Source organism: Nicotiana tabacum, chromosome 7 (assembly GCF_000715075.1).
Source record: "Nicotiana tabacum cultivar K326 chromosome 7, ASM71507v2, whole genome shotgun sequence".
Classification (NCBI taxonomy): domain Eukaryota; kingdom Viridiplantae; phylum Streptophyta; class Magnoliopsida; order Solanales; family Solanaceae; genus Nicotiana; species Nicotiana tabacum.
The window spans coordinates 159,298,726-159,317,866 of NC_134086.1; the positions used below are offsets into that span (position 1 = coordinate 159,298,726).

Consider the following 19,141-nt stretch of genomic DNA (forward strand, 5'->3'; position numbering starts at 1 on the left):
TGTTAGACGAAGACCCTATAGGCATGATATCTACTGATTTCAGAAATAAGGATATGAGCTGATTACATACTGATTTAAGAAAAGTTGTCAATTATTAAAAGAGGGCGAGTTTTAGCAAAAGATCATAAGATCTGCAACTGGTAATGTATTATTATTGATGGTTTTAGACTCATAAGTGAGTGAGGCGATTCATATTTGATTAAAGCTCCTATAGGCATGCTTTCTATGCGTTTATCGACTTTAGAACACTTTTATAGACATAGAGAAATGCAGAAATCCTACAAATATGATATCTAGGTGTTGTATTTTTTTATGGACATGATATCTAATTGCAGTTGGTTATTTAAGACCTATAAACATGTTTGCCTAATGAAAAGTGGATATTCAAGATTCAGAAAGACCTATAGGCATATTTTTTATATATGCATATGCAGAATTCAGATTTCGAGTAATTATAGACATGATATCTATATGAGAGTGCAGAAATTCAGAAAATTCTATGTATGAGAATGCAGGATTCCTATAGACATGGTATCTATATGGAAGTGTAGAAATTCAGAGATTCCTATAGACATGGTTATCTACATGGAAATGCAGAAATTCGGAAACTCCTATAGGCAGGTTATCTACCTCTTTTTGCATACATGGTTACCCCTCCTTTTTTCACTAGCCATCCCCGTGAGTCTTCATTACAAAGTTATTACAACCCAGAAAAATAAAGTAAAGTAAAGAAAATACATCAGAAATTAAAAAGTACAACCAAGGAGAGCCTGATTCAGACTTCCTATCTGAAATATGAAGTAAACCAACTCCAAGAGATCATGTTCCAAAGCCTTTCTCACATTTGGATATGTCAAAGTTCCCTAAGAGTCTCATATGAACTTCGGGTAGTGCTTGCACCCAAATGTATAACCGGATTAAGACATAGTGCAGTGTGGAAGGGCCAGCCCTCACGCGTCCAAGTTCAAAGGGAACTCAAGGTCCCAAGGCAAGGCTCACAAGAGGGGGCAGAACTTAGAGACTAAGAGAGAGTGCAAGTGCAGAAATAGAGTGCTGAAAGGGGAAAGGGAAAAAAGGAACAGCTTAAATCAGTACACATAGGGGTCTAGGGGAATGGGGGAATTTGCAAGAGCAAAAGAAAAGCAGGCTGATAGGCACACCCAGCAATGGGAGATACTGGCACACCCTCCAGCCTGTTTGCTTAGAGGTTAAGATCTCATTGGTTCAAACTTAATTTATGGGCAACAACTCACATTGTCATGCCTTAAGTCACAACTCTCAAACACATAGGGGTAATGAGGATAGGGAGCAAGGATACAGTAGAAACAGACAGAAAGATATGAGCGTACTAACTTAAATATTGAAATTTACAGAACCAGTAAAGTAGACATGGATATAAAAGTTATAAATGAACACATTGTGATGATGCTGAAGCTTAAATTAGGACATACCAGTTTCAAAGAAACAAATAGAGAAAATGCAGTAGTCTTGCAAAACAAGCCACAATGCAGACAAGAAGAGAATATTATTATGAGAGAGTATGCATTTAGAAGGATTCTCAGTTGATGATGAGTTTGTGAAAGAGTTGTGCGTTTATAGTGTGAAAATCGGGCAAAAATAAGGTAAGAAAATAGTTAAGGAACTGATTGTCAATTAGGGACAAATACATAAAAAGTTATTTTAAGGACAGAACTTGAAATACATAGTTGTACAAGTAAGGTAAGAAAATCAATTAGTAGCCAGTAAATCAAAGGGTCTGAGCTTTTTGAAATTATTGGTCCATGAATGAACCGAGTCAGAAAATATGAGAAAAGGTTTTTAACTTAAGTCGAATCACAGGGAAATCAACAAACAATAGAAAGAAATCAGTCAAACCTATTCAGAAGGAAGTTTGAACTAAATACAAATTTGAAAACCCCTTTAGAGGGAGGTTCATCACATATAAAGAGCATACAAACATGTTGAGTTGAAAGAAGATTTCGTGCCTTTGAAAAAATCAGTAGGTAATGGTTGTCACATAAGTCAGTAATGTAGAAGAGAGATAGCATCTAGTAGCATACAAAATATCCAATGCAAAAGATCTTAGAAGAGTTTAGCAAAAGGTCAGAATCATATGAAAACAAGGATGTCCAAACACAGTTCAGAGACTCGAAATTGGTCTGAAAGAGTTGAGCGTTTTTGAAATAAAACCCTAGTTCAAGCAAGTCACATAGCCAGACTTGGAGGAACCCCCAAATTCTAAGGTTTCCACCATTAATCGAGTGCAAAGATGAAAAGGCAAGTAGCTAAATCGAAACAGGTTCAGAGGTCTCAAAAAAAAAGAACTGAAACTTCTAACAGGTTTCTTTTCAGCAACAGAAACTCATGAGAAACATGATAGAAAAGTAACATGCAGAACATAGCAGAAGAGCTCAAAGAAAACATAGTAGAAGAAACTAATCCGAAACATAATGGGAAAATTAATACGAACAGTATGAGAAGCATATTAAGAAGTTTTTTTAGAAGAAGCTTAACCAGAACCCAGTAGGTGGAACTTAAAAAGAACACTTAAGGACATAATAATGGAAAAATATAGTAGGAGAAACACACAAGAACACAGTAGAGGAAAATACAGTAGAAAAAGCATACAAGAACACAATAGAAGAAAATACAAGGTCACAGTAGAGGCAAATACACACAAAAAGGAAAAGAAAGTCAAAAAAACATTTAAATACTTTCAGAAAACCCTAGATCGGAAAAGAAAGATTTTGAAAGTAGTTTTTGAAAGAAAAGTCAGGAAAATCATTTAAAATCTTAAGGAAAGCATGGATCTAGAACAGATCTAGAGAGATCAGAAAAACCTCACAACTAGGATTTTCAGAGGAACCCAAGCGATGAGAAAGGCTTGGATCTAAGCAAGAGGAGTCGAGACCAGGTTTCAAAATAGACATAGCTCACCGGAACGGGGTTGGAGATGGTCATGGAACTCGAATCGACAGAGGTCTAGACACAACCCTTCAGGGTCGAGTCATGGAGCTTTAATTAACCAGACGTAAGGAGCCATAGGTGGCCTGGTGGGTGGTGAAACCACCATGGATATAGGTTAGAGGGTGGTCGGATAAGGTGAAAAGGATTCATAGGAGAGGAGGGGATGGGGGAAGGTTCTAGAGAGAACCAGAGGTTAGAGAGAAAGAGACGAGTGAGGGGAAATGAGGGGTATTGGGGGGTCGTTAGGTTAAAAAGGTAAGGACGGATGAGGGTCGTTGATCTTTTTGATCAACAGCCAGGATTTAACAAGGTTCTGGGTCGGGTAGTCTGAAATTGGGCTGAAATTGGGGTCCAATTTGGGATTCAGATTTTAGGCTAAAATTGAAACAAATTGGGCTATTATTTGAATAGCCAATTTTCCCTTTTTAAAATTATGAAAAATAGTAAATTAATTTATGGAAATAAATTAAAAGAATAAAAATGATTTATAATACATAATTATCAATTAAAAAATAAAATCTCATTTTATGCATATGAAACAAATTTAAACCTTAAAAAGGCTAATATTGCAATTATGCAATTCTATCCTTAAAAATACCAAATAATTTTGTAAAAATATGTAAAAAAAAATACCTTAGCTATATTTTAATATAAACATAAGATTCCAATAAATGAATCACCAAAAAATGATAATTTTGGGGATAATTATTGGGTTTTCTTGGTAAAATAGGGCAGTAAATTAATTTAAAATATTTTGAAAAAATAATTTAGCGTTGTAAAATACTCATATATGCTTATACATGCTATTTTGAAAGGTATTTTACATATGAAAATATACAGGAAAAAATTGGGTATCAACAGTCAACAAAAGAGCACACCTCGGTACTGTTAGGCTGCTTCATAGATTTGCACACATGAAAGACGACCTTTTCATCTCCCACTCAGAAAGTGAGCTCACCCGCTTCAACATCAACCAACGCCTTCCCCGTTGCAAGGAAAGGCCTTCCCAAGATAATAGGAACCTCATAGTCCACCTCACAATCCAAAATCACAAAGTCGGCCAGCAATATGAATTTGTCCACTCGAATAATCACGTCATCAATAATGCCCAAAGGTCGCTTCATTGATCGATCCGCCATTTGAAGTCTCATTGAGGTTGGACTAGGTTTCCCGATACCCAAAGTTTTGAAAACTGAGTAGGGCATCAAATTGATACTAGCTCCCAAGTCACATAGAGCCTTGGCAAAATTCGCACTCCCAATGGTGCAAGGAATGGTGAAAGCACCGGGATATTCAAGCTTTGGGGCCATTGAATGTACTATAGCACTAACTTGGTGAGTCATCTTTATAGTTTCACAATCCATAGAACGCTTCTTTGTAACCAAGTCTTTCATGAATTTTGCATAACCCGACATTTGTTCAAGTGCCTCCACCAAAGGCACATTAATAAATAAGTTCTTAATCATGTCAATGAACTTTTTAAACTGATTATCATTCTTCTGCTTCGCGAGCCTTTGAGGATAAGGTGGAGGTGGCCTTGGCAAAGGAGCCTTGGCTTTAGCACAACCGGCTCCGGCATATCAATTATGTGTTCCCTAGACGGGCTCACATCATTTTGAGTTTCCACCTCGACTTCTTGAATATCAATCCTCACTTCATTGTTCACATTTTCATCAACCACATCTTCAACTACCAAAGGGACTTCGTCATCTTGCAACTCAACATCATCATCCACGACTTGCTTTAGCTTAGAGGCATTCACATCATCGCCTCTCCCACTTCTTATTGTAACCCCCATAACATGATTGTTCCCACCCTTTGGGTTCACTACCGTATCACTTGGTAGAGCATCCTTCAGGCAAGTATTCAATGACTGAGATATTTGGCCTAATTGCACCTGCAAGTTTCGGATAGAGGTGTTGTGAGAAGCTAACTGTGCATCAGAATCCGTATTCCTCTTCATCATCTGCTCGAAAATCATTTCAATTCTACCCATATCATTACCCGAAGAACTAGGACCTTGAGATGGAAATGTTGATGGATTGTTCGGTTGTTGGTACATTGGGGGCCTTTGAAAGCCTTGCTCCCCGTTTCCTTGGTTTCCATTGTTCCATCCTCCTTGATTATTATTGCCACCCCAATTATTGTTATTACCATTCCAATTCCCTTGGTTGCCTTGATTGTTGCTCTGATTGCCCCAGTTGTTGTTTCCTCAATTGCCAATGTTTTGTTGTTGAATGCCCCAAAGTCTCCACTGTTATTGGTTGGAAGAGTTGCCCCGTTGGCCTTGATAGTTGTTTACATATTGAACCTCTTCACTTTGGTCATCATAACCATCATTTTGAAAACCATCACATGCATCATCAAATTGCTCAGAATTCCCTTGGTTTTGTTGCCTTCTTTGCCTTCTCTTGTTGACAAGCATATTAACACCCTCCATGGCATTCACTTGGCGAGGATTTTGGACTTGTTGTAACTGTGCCTTAGCTAATTGATTCATAGTAGTTGTCAACTCCGCTATAGCTTGCTCATGGTCATGTAATTCCTTGTGCAAATGAATAACCGTAGGGTCGCCTTGAGGTGCATTAGCTCTACTTTGCCATGCAGAAGAAGTGTCAGCCATCTCATCAAGTACATCATATGCCTCATCATATGACAGCTTCATAAAGTTGCCCCCGGCAAGTTGGTTCACTATGCATTGATTTGTTGTATTGATGCCCCGGTAGAAAGTTTGTTGGATCATAGCGTCGGCCATATCATTATTGGGAATTCTTTCACAATCGTTATATACCGCTCCCAAATCTCATGCAAAGGTTTTGTGGGCTCTTTTCTTGAAAGCTAATATCTCATCTCGAATTGCTGCCATATGCCCGGGTGAAAAGAATTTAGAAATGAATTTATACGCCAACTCATCCCAAGTTGTGATGGAATGGTTGGGGAGTCTCTCGAGCCAATCTAATGCCTTCCCCCGAAGTGAGAATGGGAAAAGTCTCAACTTAAGAGCATCCTCGGACACATTCATCTGTTTGCTCCCCTAGCATGTATCCGCGAACCCCTTGAGATGTTTGTAGGCATTTTGATCCCCAGCACCTGTGAAGTACCCACGCTACTCAAGTAAGGTCAACATCACATTAGTTATCTGAAAGTTGTCCGCCTGGATTCTGGGTGGGACAATAGCACTTGCATAACCCTGGTTTGGAAGTACTCTGGGAGCCACTCTTGGAGGTGGCGGAGGAGGGTCTGGAATATTGTCATTTGGATTAGCATTGACACTACGGCCGTTGTCCTTGAGGTACAAGAGGCACCTCATCTTGCTCAACATCATCTACCTCCTCCCCCGCAATCACATTTCCAAGAGGGTCATTAGCGTTGTTCAAAGCCATATTGGTACCTGAGTAGTGACACAAACAAGTAAGTAACAAAGAAGGAAAGAAGAACAATACACAAAACTAACTAAATAGATAGCCAAAACCGTTAGCTCCCTAACAACGACGCCAAAAAGTGATCGCAGCCTACTCTGCACCACTGAAAAGTAGAGATAGAGGCTCGCAATAGCTTTTACCCGATTTTGGGTCAGGATCGATTTCCACAGAGAGCTAGAAAGGGAGTTGAGTATCTATTTAAGTTGGGGTTGTGTATTGGTTCCAAATTGCAGTTCTATTCATTTTTGGGTTTTCTTTTTTAATTTTACTATTATCAAACTACAAATTATAATTGCAACTAGATTAAGCTAAGAGTAAAATGCTACAAGTTGTTCAAATATTCTAAAAGGCACTAGGGTAGTGACTTTTACCTAGATGGCCAATTGACGGGTAATTACGTCTAAGACACGATTGACATGATCAGGGAATATGTTATAACCGTTGCTCGATATTACCCATTCTCACACCTCTCAGTAGAAAGAATGATTTTGCCCAATTGACTTTCTCAAGACCAATTGGGTATGCATATTTGCTCAAGCAACTAAGGTTCAAGTCGGGTATTACTCTCTCGAGGTTTAACCCTTTAATTGAGATTATCAATTCTTTTGAGTCCATCCCGATTCCTTGTTGGATAAATTTCGGAGACTTAGACTCTCTTGCTCAAGAAGATCCCAAGTCAACTTAGCACAAACTAGTGTTTGCAACCACTAATTCAGTAATTAAACCACGAAATTGACCCAAATAGCAAACACCCATAGTCAATCTAGCCCTAAATTGCAATACCCATCAATTACCCACACTAGGATTGAGCCACAACCCTAGATAATGGGTCTAGCTACTCATACTTGAAGAGAAAAATAGAGAAATAGATGAAGATGAACACATATTAATTAATTGCTAAGCTAAATACAAAGATTCAATGATAAAAAGTAAGTAAAAATGCCCAAAATGGCTACAAGATATGTTCCCACGAGCGCAGTAGCTGTTCTAAATTGTCTGATACCCTAAAAATGGAAAAAGGATCTATTTATACTAAGCTGGAAAAACTAGACAAAAATGTCCCTTCGGGGTTAGTGCGGACCGCACAAAATGGTGTGTTGCCGCACTAGGCTCTTGAACTTGAAAACTTGGCTCTCTGAACTCAGGCTCCACGGACCGCACAAAATGGACCGCAGCCGCGGAGCCTTCTAGTGCGGTCCGCATAAACTAGACCGCGGACCGCACAGGCTTGAAAGCTCCAACTTCACCCTTTCTGAACATTAGCTCTGCTGACCGCACAGAATGGTAGTGCGGCCGCATTGCCTTCAGTGCGGACCGCACAAAACCTTCTGTGGCCGCACTGCCTTAATGCCTGAAGTACCATCTCTCTGAACCTCCCTAGTGCGGACCGCACAAAGAGTAGTGCGGCCGCACTAGGCCTGTTTTTCCTGAGTTTGTCTTGTCTTTGGTACTTGTGCAAGTTTCACTCCTTTTGAGCTGATCTTTGACATCTTGTCACTTTATTGATCAAACATGCAATGAAGCACAACTTATGAGCCTCTTAGGACTATTTTGTATGAATTTATAATCAAAGCGTAAGCAAGAAGGAGTATAAAATGCGTCAAAATTCCTAGTTATCAGTACTCCTCTCTCTAAGTGACGAGAAGGAACTTCTCAAGAAATAGCTGCGAGAACTAGTCCCAAGTGAGAGCTGGTGACCTAGCTGGTCTGGCCAAACAATAATGTCTCCACCATTTCTTGGTGAAACCTGACAAACAAAAAGCAGCAAAGCCGACCCCATTAGTCTCCACCATCCCCATGTTCTGAAGAACCTCGTGATAGTTGTCCAAATAATCCTGGGGATCCTTAAAGATGTACCACCATAGGTAGTAGTGAAGAGCTTGGTGAACCTGTCCAATCTCCACAAAGCATTTGAAGACATAGCTGATCCATCACTGGTGTGAGCTATAACACTCGGTGGAATTACCGCAACTGACTGAGCTGCTGGAGTCTAAAACTGGGGAGCCATATGCTCCGGAGTGCGAGTAGCGGGAGTCTGTGCTTCTCCCCCAGTCTGAGAGACGGCTGGTGCTACCAAAAGTATGCCAGCCTGAGTGACACTCTCCATAAGGCCCACTAGACGGACCAGAGTATCTTAGAGTACCTGGGTAGCGATGAACCCCTCTGGGACCTGAGCTAGGCCCACTGGAATTGTCTGGGCCGGAACCTCATCATCAAACTCTACCTGAGGCTCCGCCGCTGGTGCTGCTGCTTTGGGTTGAGCTATGCCCCTACCTCAGCCTCGCCCTCTACCCCTCGTAGAGTTGCCACTGGGGGCTCGGGCTGCTGATCAGCTAATGAAGCGGTACGAGTTCTCGTCATCTGCGTAAGAATATAGTAGAAGTTCAATTAGCATTGAGAAATCAAACCGCACGATAGAGATGAATAGAAGTGAAATTTTTCCTAACTCCGTAGCCTCTTAGGGATAAACACAAACGTCTCCGTACCGATCCTTCAGACTCTACTAAGCTTGTACGTGAATTGTGAGACCTAAGCAACCTAAAGCTCTGATACCAACTTGTCACTATCTGAATTCCCACTGTCAGGATCGTGATGGAGCCTAATATTGAACCCGCTAGGCAAGCCAACGTTACTAATTATTTTTCCTTTTTACCTTTATCTTTGACAATTTACCAAGTTAATGTAAGGAAACAGCAGAAATAGAAATACAGAAGAACAAAATTTAACAGTTTAACTTAATACCAATATGAAATCCATAATAATACTTCACCCAAAACTAGTGTCACAATCTCATGGACTATCTACGAATACTACAAATAGTGGTATAAACAAAGAAAATACATGTCTGTCTCTGAAATAGATAAGAACAGAAAGAAACAGGATAGAAGGGGATACCAAGGCCTGCGGATACCTACAGGACTACCTCGGGTTTCCGCTGGACTGAAGGCAGCAACCTTTAACTATGGTCCGTATGCTCCAGTACCGGGATCTGCACAAAAGTGTAGAGTGTAACATCAGTACAACTGACCCCATGTACTAGTAAGTATCGAGCCTAACCTCCGCGAAGTAGTGACGAGGCTAGGACACAACAAACATCATAACTTGTGCAGTTAAACAATATCTAAAAAAATAACAATAATAGAAACTAAACAGAGATTAACGAGAAGGGGCAACATGCTATGGGGGATACCAACATAAGGAAACACAGAAATAATGGAATGAAACAATTAAGGCACTTGAACCGATAACAACAAGTAATTACAACAAATAGATAATGAATGCACGACATCACCCTTCGCGCTGTTACTCTCAATCCTTACCATGCAATCAACAATGAAAATGTGCACAACATCACCCTTCATGTTTTATCAATCTTCCTCACCATATGAATATTAGAAATGTGCACGGCATCACCCTTCGTGCTTTATCTCTCTTCCTAACCATATGCATCAATATCAATGTAAATGTGCATGGCATCACTCTTCATGCTTTATCACTCTTTCCTCACCATATGCATAAGTATGAATGTGCATGGCATCACCCTTCGTGCTTTATCACTCTTTCCTCACCCAAATAGTGGAAAATAACAACATCCTGGCAAGGGAATCAACAATAGAAATAAATACATCTCGGCAAGGGAATCAACAATAGACATAAATACATCCCGACAAGGGAATCAGCTATAACCAATCTCGTTCTAATAATTAACTTCACAAAATAAACCTCAACTTGAGCCAATACTCAACAATAGGCAAATATCGAGAAAATGATCGTAAGTCTTACTCAACATGGATAATCATCAATCTAGGCATGGATAGTATTTAATAAGAATCACAACGATCACAATATAAGACTCGCGGGCATGCTCAACACCAACGTATAGATGCTTGTCACTACACCTATACGTCGTACATAATACTAACACATAGCAAATAACACAGAACACCTATTTCCTCAAGCTAAAGTTAGACCAAACACTTACCTCGATTTCACGACCACAAATCAAGCCTCAATTATCGCTTTCCCGTTAGATTTCACCTCTAATATACTTGTATCTAGTCATAATTAGCTTAATAACATCAATAAATGCTAAAGAACTCACATCAAATGCTTAATTATGGTTTTTCCAACATTTTCCCCAAAAAGTCAATAATCGACCTCGGGCCCGCTTGGTCAAAACCCAAAGTTCGGATCAAATCCCGATTACCCATTCACCCCCAAGCACGGATATGCAATTGATTTTGGAATCCGGCCTCAATTAAGGTCTAAATCCCCAAATTTCACCCCAAAACACCCAATTTCCCATGAAAATCCCTAAATTTTGTGATGAAATCTTGTAAAAAGATGAAATATATTGAAAGAAATGAGTTAAAAGTTGTTTACCTATGATTTGGGGAAGAACTTTTCTTTGAAAAATCGCCTATGGGAGCTTAGAGTTTGAAAATTTGAAAGAATGAGTTGAAATCCTGTCTAAGTTATAATTTACACAGTCGCAGTTATCACATTTGTGATGCCAAGTTCACAAATGCGAACTCGCAATTGTGGCCAAGGCTTCACAAAATGCGAAGGTTGGCCTGTCATGCTGCCTTCGCAAATGTGAACATTGTTCACAATTGCAGCTACTGTGCATGTCGCATTTGCGACGATGAACTTTGCATTTGCTAAGGTCCCCTCCCAGCCCAGTCTTTGCAATTGCGATGAACCTTCGCAATTGCGGTGCTCGCATTTGCGAGCCAGACTTCGTAAATGCGAAGTTTACAGACCTGCAATCACACCAGCAATTTCCTTAAGTCTCAAAACACTCTGCGGCCTATCTAAAATTCACCCAAGCCCTCGGGGCTCCAAATCAAACATGTAGACAAGTCCAAAAATATCATACAAACTTGTTCATGTAATCAAATCATCAAAATAACATTAACAACTACGAATTTAGCATCAAAATCAATGAAATTCTCAAGAACACCTAAAGTTACTATTTTTCACAACCGAGGGTCCTATTTATATCAAATCAAGTCCTATTCTTACCAAATTTTACAGATTCGACTTAAACATCATTTTAAACCTGTACCGAGCTCCGAAGCCAAAATACATGCTGGTACCATCATATTCCATCATTACTCAATTTCCAAACTCCTTATATTTTTCAGTTAAACAATTTTCTTCAAAAATTCATTTCTCGGGTTAGGGACCTCGGAATTCAATTCCGGGCATACGCCCAAGTCCCATATTTTTCTACGGACCCTTCGGGAGCATCAAATCATAGTTGTGGGTCCGTTTACCCAAAATATTGACCTAAGTCAATTTAAATTCAAATTTAAAGGCAAAATTGGTATTTTCTCAAATTTTCACATAAGGGCTTTCCAGAAGCGCGCCCGAACTACGCACGCAAATTGAGGAGAAAGAAAATGAGGTCTTGAAGGCCTCGGAATCTCGGATTGAGTTCTAAAATACGAGATGACCTTTTGGGGTCATCACAGTAATGCCATAAGTTCGACTTCAATAGCGGAAGAGGAAAGCAGAGGCAAAGTTTAACCACAAACCCAACAACTATCAGTACTATGAAAAATACCAGTTGCAGCTGCTTGATTGTTAAGACATGGAATGCTCCATCAGTATTAAGCTTAAAAGGAGGAATAGTGGGGGAAAGGGGTACCTTTTGATATATTGAGTGTGGGAAGGAGGGGAGGGGGGCACATGGGAGAGGTAGATGAATTCAATGAGATGAAAGCAGATATTGTGCACAGAAGGAAGTATATGGAGATGATTAAAAACATTATTATTGCAAGCTAACCAAATGTGCCAAAAGGTAAAAAGTATAAGGGATGAAGCAGGAACTACAATATCATGATAGATGAACGAGTTCTTAGAGTGTGTGCACAATAACTAGAGTCACTCTATGAGGGGGCTGATAGAAGGTTGTACGCTAAAAGTTGACCAAATATGAAAAATCATTCGACATTGGAAAAAGATATGAGGTATATTTTCAGGTGTGTTTGGACATTTGTGACAATTCAAGTTAGGGATTGTCAGACCTCCTTTTTTTCCTACACCCTCCGAAAGGGGTATGTATAAGGGAGTTTTTCCAATTAAAGGACAGTCGAAACGAGATTATTTATTAGAATTCAGAGTCGCCACTTGGGATAATTTATGGTATCCCAAGTCACCTGTTCAAATCCTGAATTGAAGAAAATATTGACTCTGTATTATAGTCCGCGAACCAGAAATCCGAGTAAGGAATTCTGTTAACCCGGGAGAAGGTGTTAGGCATTCCCGAGTTCCGTGGTTCTAGCACGGTCGCTCAACTGTTATATTCGGCTTAATTATCTGATTTTAGTACATTTTAAAACTATGCGCATTTTAAAACTTTAATCGCTTTTAGTCATTTTAGGAATATTGCAATGTTATTAAAACACGTCTTGAACCACGTCACATAAATGCACCCGCGGTATTCGACATATTTTAACTAACATTGTGATTTTGAATTTGGGTCACATAAATGCACACCGGAGTTTAGGAAGGTAAATTATTAACATAACGCGCCTAAAGCAACTACGTGTTTGGACTGTTATGCTCGAACGAATTTAGGATGGGTCGGGAAGCTAGGATTCATGGAGAAGTGACTGTGAAGGAGATGTTATGAATTTCATTAATTTTTAACCCATGTAGTAATTGAAGAGAAATTTTTTATATATATAAGAATTGGGCTAGGCTCACTAAATCGAGCTCAACAGAAACGACTCGACTGGCCCATTTAATTCTAAAAATGCATCTTATCAAACCTACTCAATTTTCCCCAAGCCAATTTATTAAAACATCAAACAAAAATAGAATTATTCTCGAAACTTCCATAGTAATTAAACTAACATGAGTATTAACTCCAATTAAAGTAGGCACATAACGATATTGACCAATGAAAATGATTAAGCATTTTAAATCACAAGAAACAATAAACATGACGGAAGCCCGCAAATAAAGAATTAAACTGAACTTAATAACATGCTAAAAAAACTTTATTCGTGCTCAAATATACACAACTAACATATCCAAACAGTGCATTCGCGAAAGAGTAAAAGAGTGCAAAAGATGAACCTTCTATTGCTGGAGTTTCCCAATGTTTACAACAAAGAGGAGCTCCAAAATTGCAAATCCAAACGATCTACAGGCGACAACTTCGCCGAACCCAGCAACCGGAGTCCACCTCACCGGAAACTTTGACGACCTGCTACATCTTATAGTAAAAAAGAGCTGGCCGGAGATGGTGAAACTCCGGCGAAACGCCGGTAAAAAGCAGTGACCTAGCGGAGATGAAGTTGCGATCGTTTTTATGTGGTTTCAGAGGGCTTTTAATGGTGAGAAGACGCTGTGTTTTGTGAGTGAAAATGAACGAAAATAGGGATGGTTTGGAGTGGTGTGAAGAAGGAACGACGTGAGGGTCGGTGTCGTTATTGTGTTACGATGGAATTGGGTGGAGCTCGGCGACTGACTTCTAGGGTTGAGGTAAGTCACTGGGAGGTCGCAAGGAGGTTCAGCGACGATGGTGAGCTGAAGGGTGGTCATCGATAGAGCTGCTGGACGCTGGCTGTTACGGAAGAAGAAGAGAACGACAGTGGGGTGGGTCGGGGAAGACGATGATCAGGGGCGAGGTCATTTCTGTATGGTTGTTCCTCAGCGTTTTGTTTTTCGGCCTTCTGTGTTCTCTTGTTGCTGGTTCGACGAAGTACAGGAGGGGTCATTTTTAGAGGTAGGGTCGTTTGGAGAAGATGACGCGCATGGGGGGTCTGTTTTTGCGCAGCATTTGTGTGTATTTCAGCCCTCAACGTTTTTTTGTTCCTTCCACCTCTCTTCTTAATTCTTTAGTCTTAGGCATTCTTTTATAGTGTAGAGTCTAGGTTGTAGGATTTTAGGTTAAGGAGTATGGGCCTAGGAATTATGGGCTTGGCAATTGTGGGCTAGGTCCAAAATTAAGCCTAAAAATGGGTTGCTCGAGCCCAAGTTCTATTCTTTCGCTGCGAACGAGATTAAAAATACGGGCCCATTTGTTAATTATTCCTACTATTCAAATAATTATTAAAATAAAACTAACCATTAAAACAAATCTATTTTTGGTATTTTCAAATATCATATTAAAATAAAAATACGATACTATTGTTGTATATATTTTTTTTAAGATTTGTTTTTAGATTAAAAATGACTACAAAACATTAATGAACCTATTCTTGTGATTTTTTTATTTTCTTGTAATAAAATAAAGTAAAAGAGTCAAAATTGATTAAAATAGTTATAATAGGACTAAATTAAATATTTTGCGCTAAAATATGAAAAATTTTGGGGAGGATCAAAAATCACATGTCTACAGGAATTATATTGAGAGAAGCAAGATAAGAAGCAGTAGGTAATTTATTAAGTAGAAGTAGCCAAAGAAAGGTTTTGATTTTATTGGGGATATGTAGGTGTCATATCCATTGGAGGCCAGGACATTCAGGAGCGAAGGTAAAGATGATGAGCAGATTTAGTGGAGAATAGGCCAGTAAAAATAAAGTTCCAGCAGAAAGTATCAGGATGTGAGAAAGAAAGATTAAAATAAGTATCATGAATGAGTCACGAAATGTGTAGGGGCAAATCAAAGGATAGCGAAGTAAGGTCCCACGCCACATGAGAAATAATATGATCCACCGTAAAAGTAGATTCAAGTTGAGTAAGAGGGTCCTGTATAAGGCTTCGGAGATTAGTCTTATTTACAAGCCAATTATCATGCCAAGATCTGTATTAGTGCCCTGACCAATATTACATTTATAGCAGGTTTTGAAAAATTATGGTCCTTAACAAGAATTTTTCAAATAAAGGAGGATCTCTGCTTAGGGAGTAGATCACGGCTGGGGAAGTGATACTTAGCTCGAAGAATTTTAGCCCAGAGATGATTGGATTGCATCGATATCGCCAAGCTAAGCTAGACATGTGAGCAATATCTTTTTCCTTTTCTTCCAATTATAGGAGTTCTCTTTTTATAGAGTTCTACGAGAAAAAAAAATTCTTTAATAATAAGATTAAGTCGACCTTCAAGTCATGAATAATAGAAAATTAAAAATGTACCGAGCTTTAAGCTCTCGCATGTGACTTTTTGTCTTATGACGTGGCATGGTAATTAATGGAGTGTTTTTTACATTCTCCTGCTTCCTCTACGTCCCTTGTATACTCCTATATTCATCTTACATAACATTATCGACCATCAAGGAAAGTGACTATCTATCATTTTATACACAATATCTTAAATGGCAAAAAAAAAACTTTCTCACTCAAAGCACTCATTGATTTTTTTTTGTTTAATTTAAGACTTACAATCTAAGGGAATTGATAATCTATCCTTTATACATAATATTTTTAAGATAAAAAATTATATTCAATCCTGAATACTTTAAATTCTTTTAACGCAACACTCTCAGCCGCTCAAAAGAATTGATTACCTATTTCTTATACGTGTATAATTTTAAAACGGTAAAGAAATCTTTCCCAAAATGATCCATGTCAAATGAGAAATTAAAAAAGATCCATCAAACATATTTTTTCTCAGCAATATACAAGGGGAACAAAGATCACCCTTGACAAAATTCATCATTTGAGACAGGAAAACCACGGATTGAAACAAGAAGATAAACAGTATGAAATTGAAGGAAACACAACACATATAAAAAGGGGCAAAGAGGCGCAAAACCTTGGAAACAATTCAAAACTCACGAACTCACAAACAACAAAGGTAGTTGCATGTTTGACATGAGTCAAACACTTGAAGTTCCACATAAGTCAGTCACTTTCCTCTCTCTATGTTCGTTTTGTCTTTCCCCGCAACCACCACTGATCGTATTCTGAACAGAAGCAAACAGTGATGGAGAAATCAAGAATGTGAGGAAAGTTTGTGTCAGAAACCCAACTGACCCACTTAGAGAGAACCTTCGATTTCTCCGAGAGAGAGAGAGAGAGAGACCAAACACTTTTACCACTGTTTCTTCTTCCGACAACCATGAATCCTAGCAAAGTTGAAGCAGAAGATCTATTCCACCATCACTTGGACCCGCAACATCACCAAATCTTGGATCAATCTCAGCCGTCAATTCTTCACCAGGACGATGAAGAACCGTTCTTTTCTGATATCGGTTTTTTCCGCGACGAAGATGACGACGCTGCCAGCCATAGTTCCTCAGACCCCGATCAACATCAGCTAATTCAGTCGTCGCTACCTCAATTGGAGCATCAAAACGGGATCGTTTCTGAAAACCCTAACCCTAACCCTAATTTGGGTTTGGGGAAGTCCGGCGATAAAAATAAGGCGGAGAAACGCCACCGGCATACGGCGGGTGCATCGGCGGCGGCGTATATAAGTCCGGAACCCCACATTTCATCTCAATTCTACACATTTAACAAGGAATCCCATGCCCTGATGATACGCTGCCTCCTTGAGGGTCGGGTCGCCACGCCGGAGGAAATCCGATCTGTCACGCCCGCGTCGGTGCTCCAGAGCTGGCGCCTGGTGTGGAAGGACCGGAATGAGGACACGGCGTACCTTACGGCCTGGAAGCGGATACAGGACAAGCTCGTCGTGAGTATCGACCCCGTGAATGGTAATGAATTACTGTGTTTCAAGAATAATTCGAGTCAATTCGTTTCCCATGTTGACCAATGGCATGATATAGTCACAAACTTTCACCGTGACGCTGATTTAAAACACTTAGGTCTCAAAGACACTATAGAAAAAATCAAGCAGGTTTGGACTGTAGGTGCTAAATTTTATGGCATACCTGAGAGTTATATTAGGGTCTGTGTGGAGGTGTGCCCCGTGTGCTCTGAGTCTGCGCCACGTACTAAGAGGCGTAGGTTTGAGTATACTGAATCATTCGATGTACCAGCAAAGGAAGTGCCAGTTAGATTACAGCAATTAGCTGCCAAGTATAAAGTGGTGTTGTGTATTAGACAGAAATATATAAGGTATAAGCCATTTATGGCTGAGGTTAAAGATTACGCGTGTCATCGAGCAGGAGAGCCTGCATCCTCGAAGAAATCGAGGATTTTAAAGAGGGAGCCTTACGCGTCAAAAAGGTGTGGGTGTGGGTTTCGTATCAGGGCGATAGTTCCAATATCGAATTATAATGAGAAGGATAAGACATTTGTCTATCAGGAGGAAGGGACAGCAGTCTTTAAGTTGTACGCGGTGCACTCGGGGCATGAACCTGGCCCTTTGGATGGGAATGCGAGGATAATACATCGAGTTGTTGGGCATAAAGGAGGGTTCTTGATGGATCAGGAAACAGTGTATGGGATGGGTGATGAAGCAGAAAATGAAGACTTTGGGTTCCTTGTGAAGGATGGTGGAGATCTGCAACATTCGATTTTGCAGCAAATGCAGGAAGCAAGGAATGAGATTGGGCTACTTGAGGGCCAGATCGGGAAAGTTCCTCATGAGTTATTGTGCTCGGTATCTCGTGAATTGTTTGATTTTGTGAATAAGCTTAGGCATGTGAGAGAATATGGATCAAAGTCAGTTGGATTGCTCTCAGATAAGCCGATCTCGGATGATCTCTTGGTTGGGGAAAATGATTTGGCAGATTGGGGCGCTCATCATCATCATCATCGCATTTATGAGGATGGTAAGGATGCAGAGCTCATCGAGGAAGATGAAGACAGCTTCGGGAGGACACTTGGGGAGGTTGCATCTTGGGATCAGATAAGGCCAGGTTGTAGGAACGAGAAGGATCTACTGGGTGAGTCTTGTAAATCAGAGAAACCATTGGAATGCAATGAGTTTGATCAGAAGCGCATTCTTGAATGTGGGAATTCTAAACTGACCAAGCCCTTAAGGCATGATGAGAGTATAGATACAGATGTAGGTTTCGTTGTAGAGAACTTCTACCCAGAGAACCCTAAATGGTTTGATTCGCCCTGTGAACTGGACTCCGGCACAGATTGTGGTGACAGCGGATTCAAGCCTGGGGAGATTGTTTAGAGATCTTACAGCTGGTGACCCACTCTAACTTAATTCTGAGTCTTCTGTTCCATTTTTCATACTCTAATGTTAGAAGTGGGTTGTATATTTGTGTAAACAAAAGGTTGAAACTTCTGGCAACCTCTTTGTTGTCTTTGCTGTTGTAATTCTGTAAAGTACAGCCTATGGGCTTCTTTGCACATACATTAGATAGTGATTTGACTTGTCATAAATTTTCAAAACTTCAACTTCGTTTTTCATATCTGAGTTAGTGGTCACCTTTATTATCTTGCATTTATAGTATATACTGCTGCTCTATTGATTTTATTGCTGAGATGATATAGCAGAAATTTTATTGCTGAGATGCATATAGCAGATAATTACTGAATTGTGCTGCTTTTTTGTCATTGTAATTATTGTAAAACTATTTCTATATGCAGTTTATTATAGAAAAACTGGGGTTCTATAAAAAAATACTACTAAACCATTGTGCATATATCTGTAGAATGGTGTTAAACAAATTTTGGGAAGTTCCGAAAAGGAAAGAGTGTCACTTAAATCTGAAAAGAGTAATATCTAACTAATACGGTAGATCACAGGAGACTTGTTCCACAATAACTTTTGGCTTCAAGAAGCATTACCTTCTTTGTTCATTCTTCGTATAACTCATTGAATCGAAAGTCACATTTGGCCTTCAATTGTGCTAAAACCGAAAGTAGACCTACTTATTTCCTAACTGACATACTTATCTTTAAAAAACGGTATACAACTTTTGATTTCT

At 39.5% G+C, this 19,141-nt stretch overlaps 1 protein-coding gene and 1 long non-coding RNA gene across 2 annotated transcripts; one reads left to right on the forward strand and one right to left on the reverse strand.

The window, feature by feature from the left end:
* Window positions 1-7,223: 7,223 nt before the first annotated feature.
* LOC142161901 (uncharacterized) lies at window positions 7,224-14,429 on the reverse strand. Its single transcript, XR_012693620.1, has 3 exons — window positions 13,479-14,429; window positions 9,305-9,378; window positions 7,224-8,750 (listed from the first exon to the last, which is right to left on the reverse strand). It is a non-coding gene; the product is annotated as an uncharacterized LOC142161901 (long non-coding RNA).
* A 1,678-nt stretch (window positions 14,430-16,107) lies between these two features.
* Window positions 16,108-18,620, forward strand: LOC107772995 (uncharacterized). The gene has a single exon (XM_016592450.2). The coding sequence runs from the start codon at window positions 16,405-16,407 to the stop codon at window positions 18,379-18,381; it is 1,977 nt and encodes a 658-aa protein (XP_016447936.2). The 5' UTR covers window positions 16,108-16,404; the 3' UTR covers window positions 18,382-18,620.
* The last annotated feature ends 521 nt before the right edge of the window (window positions 18,621-19,141 follow it).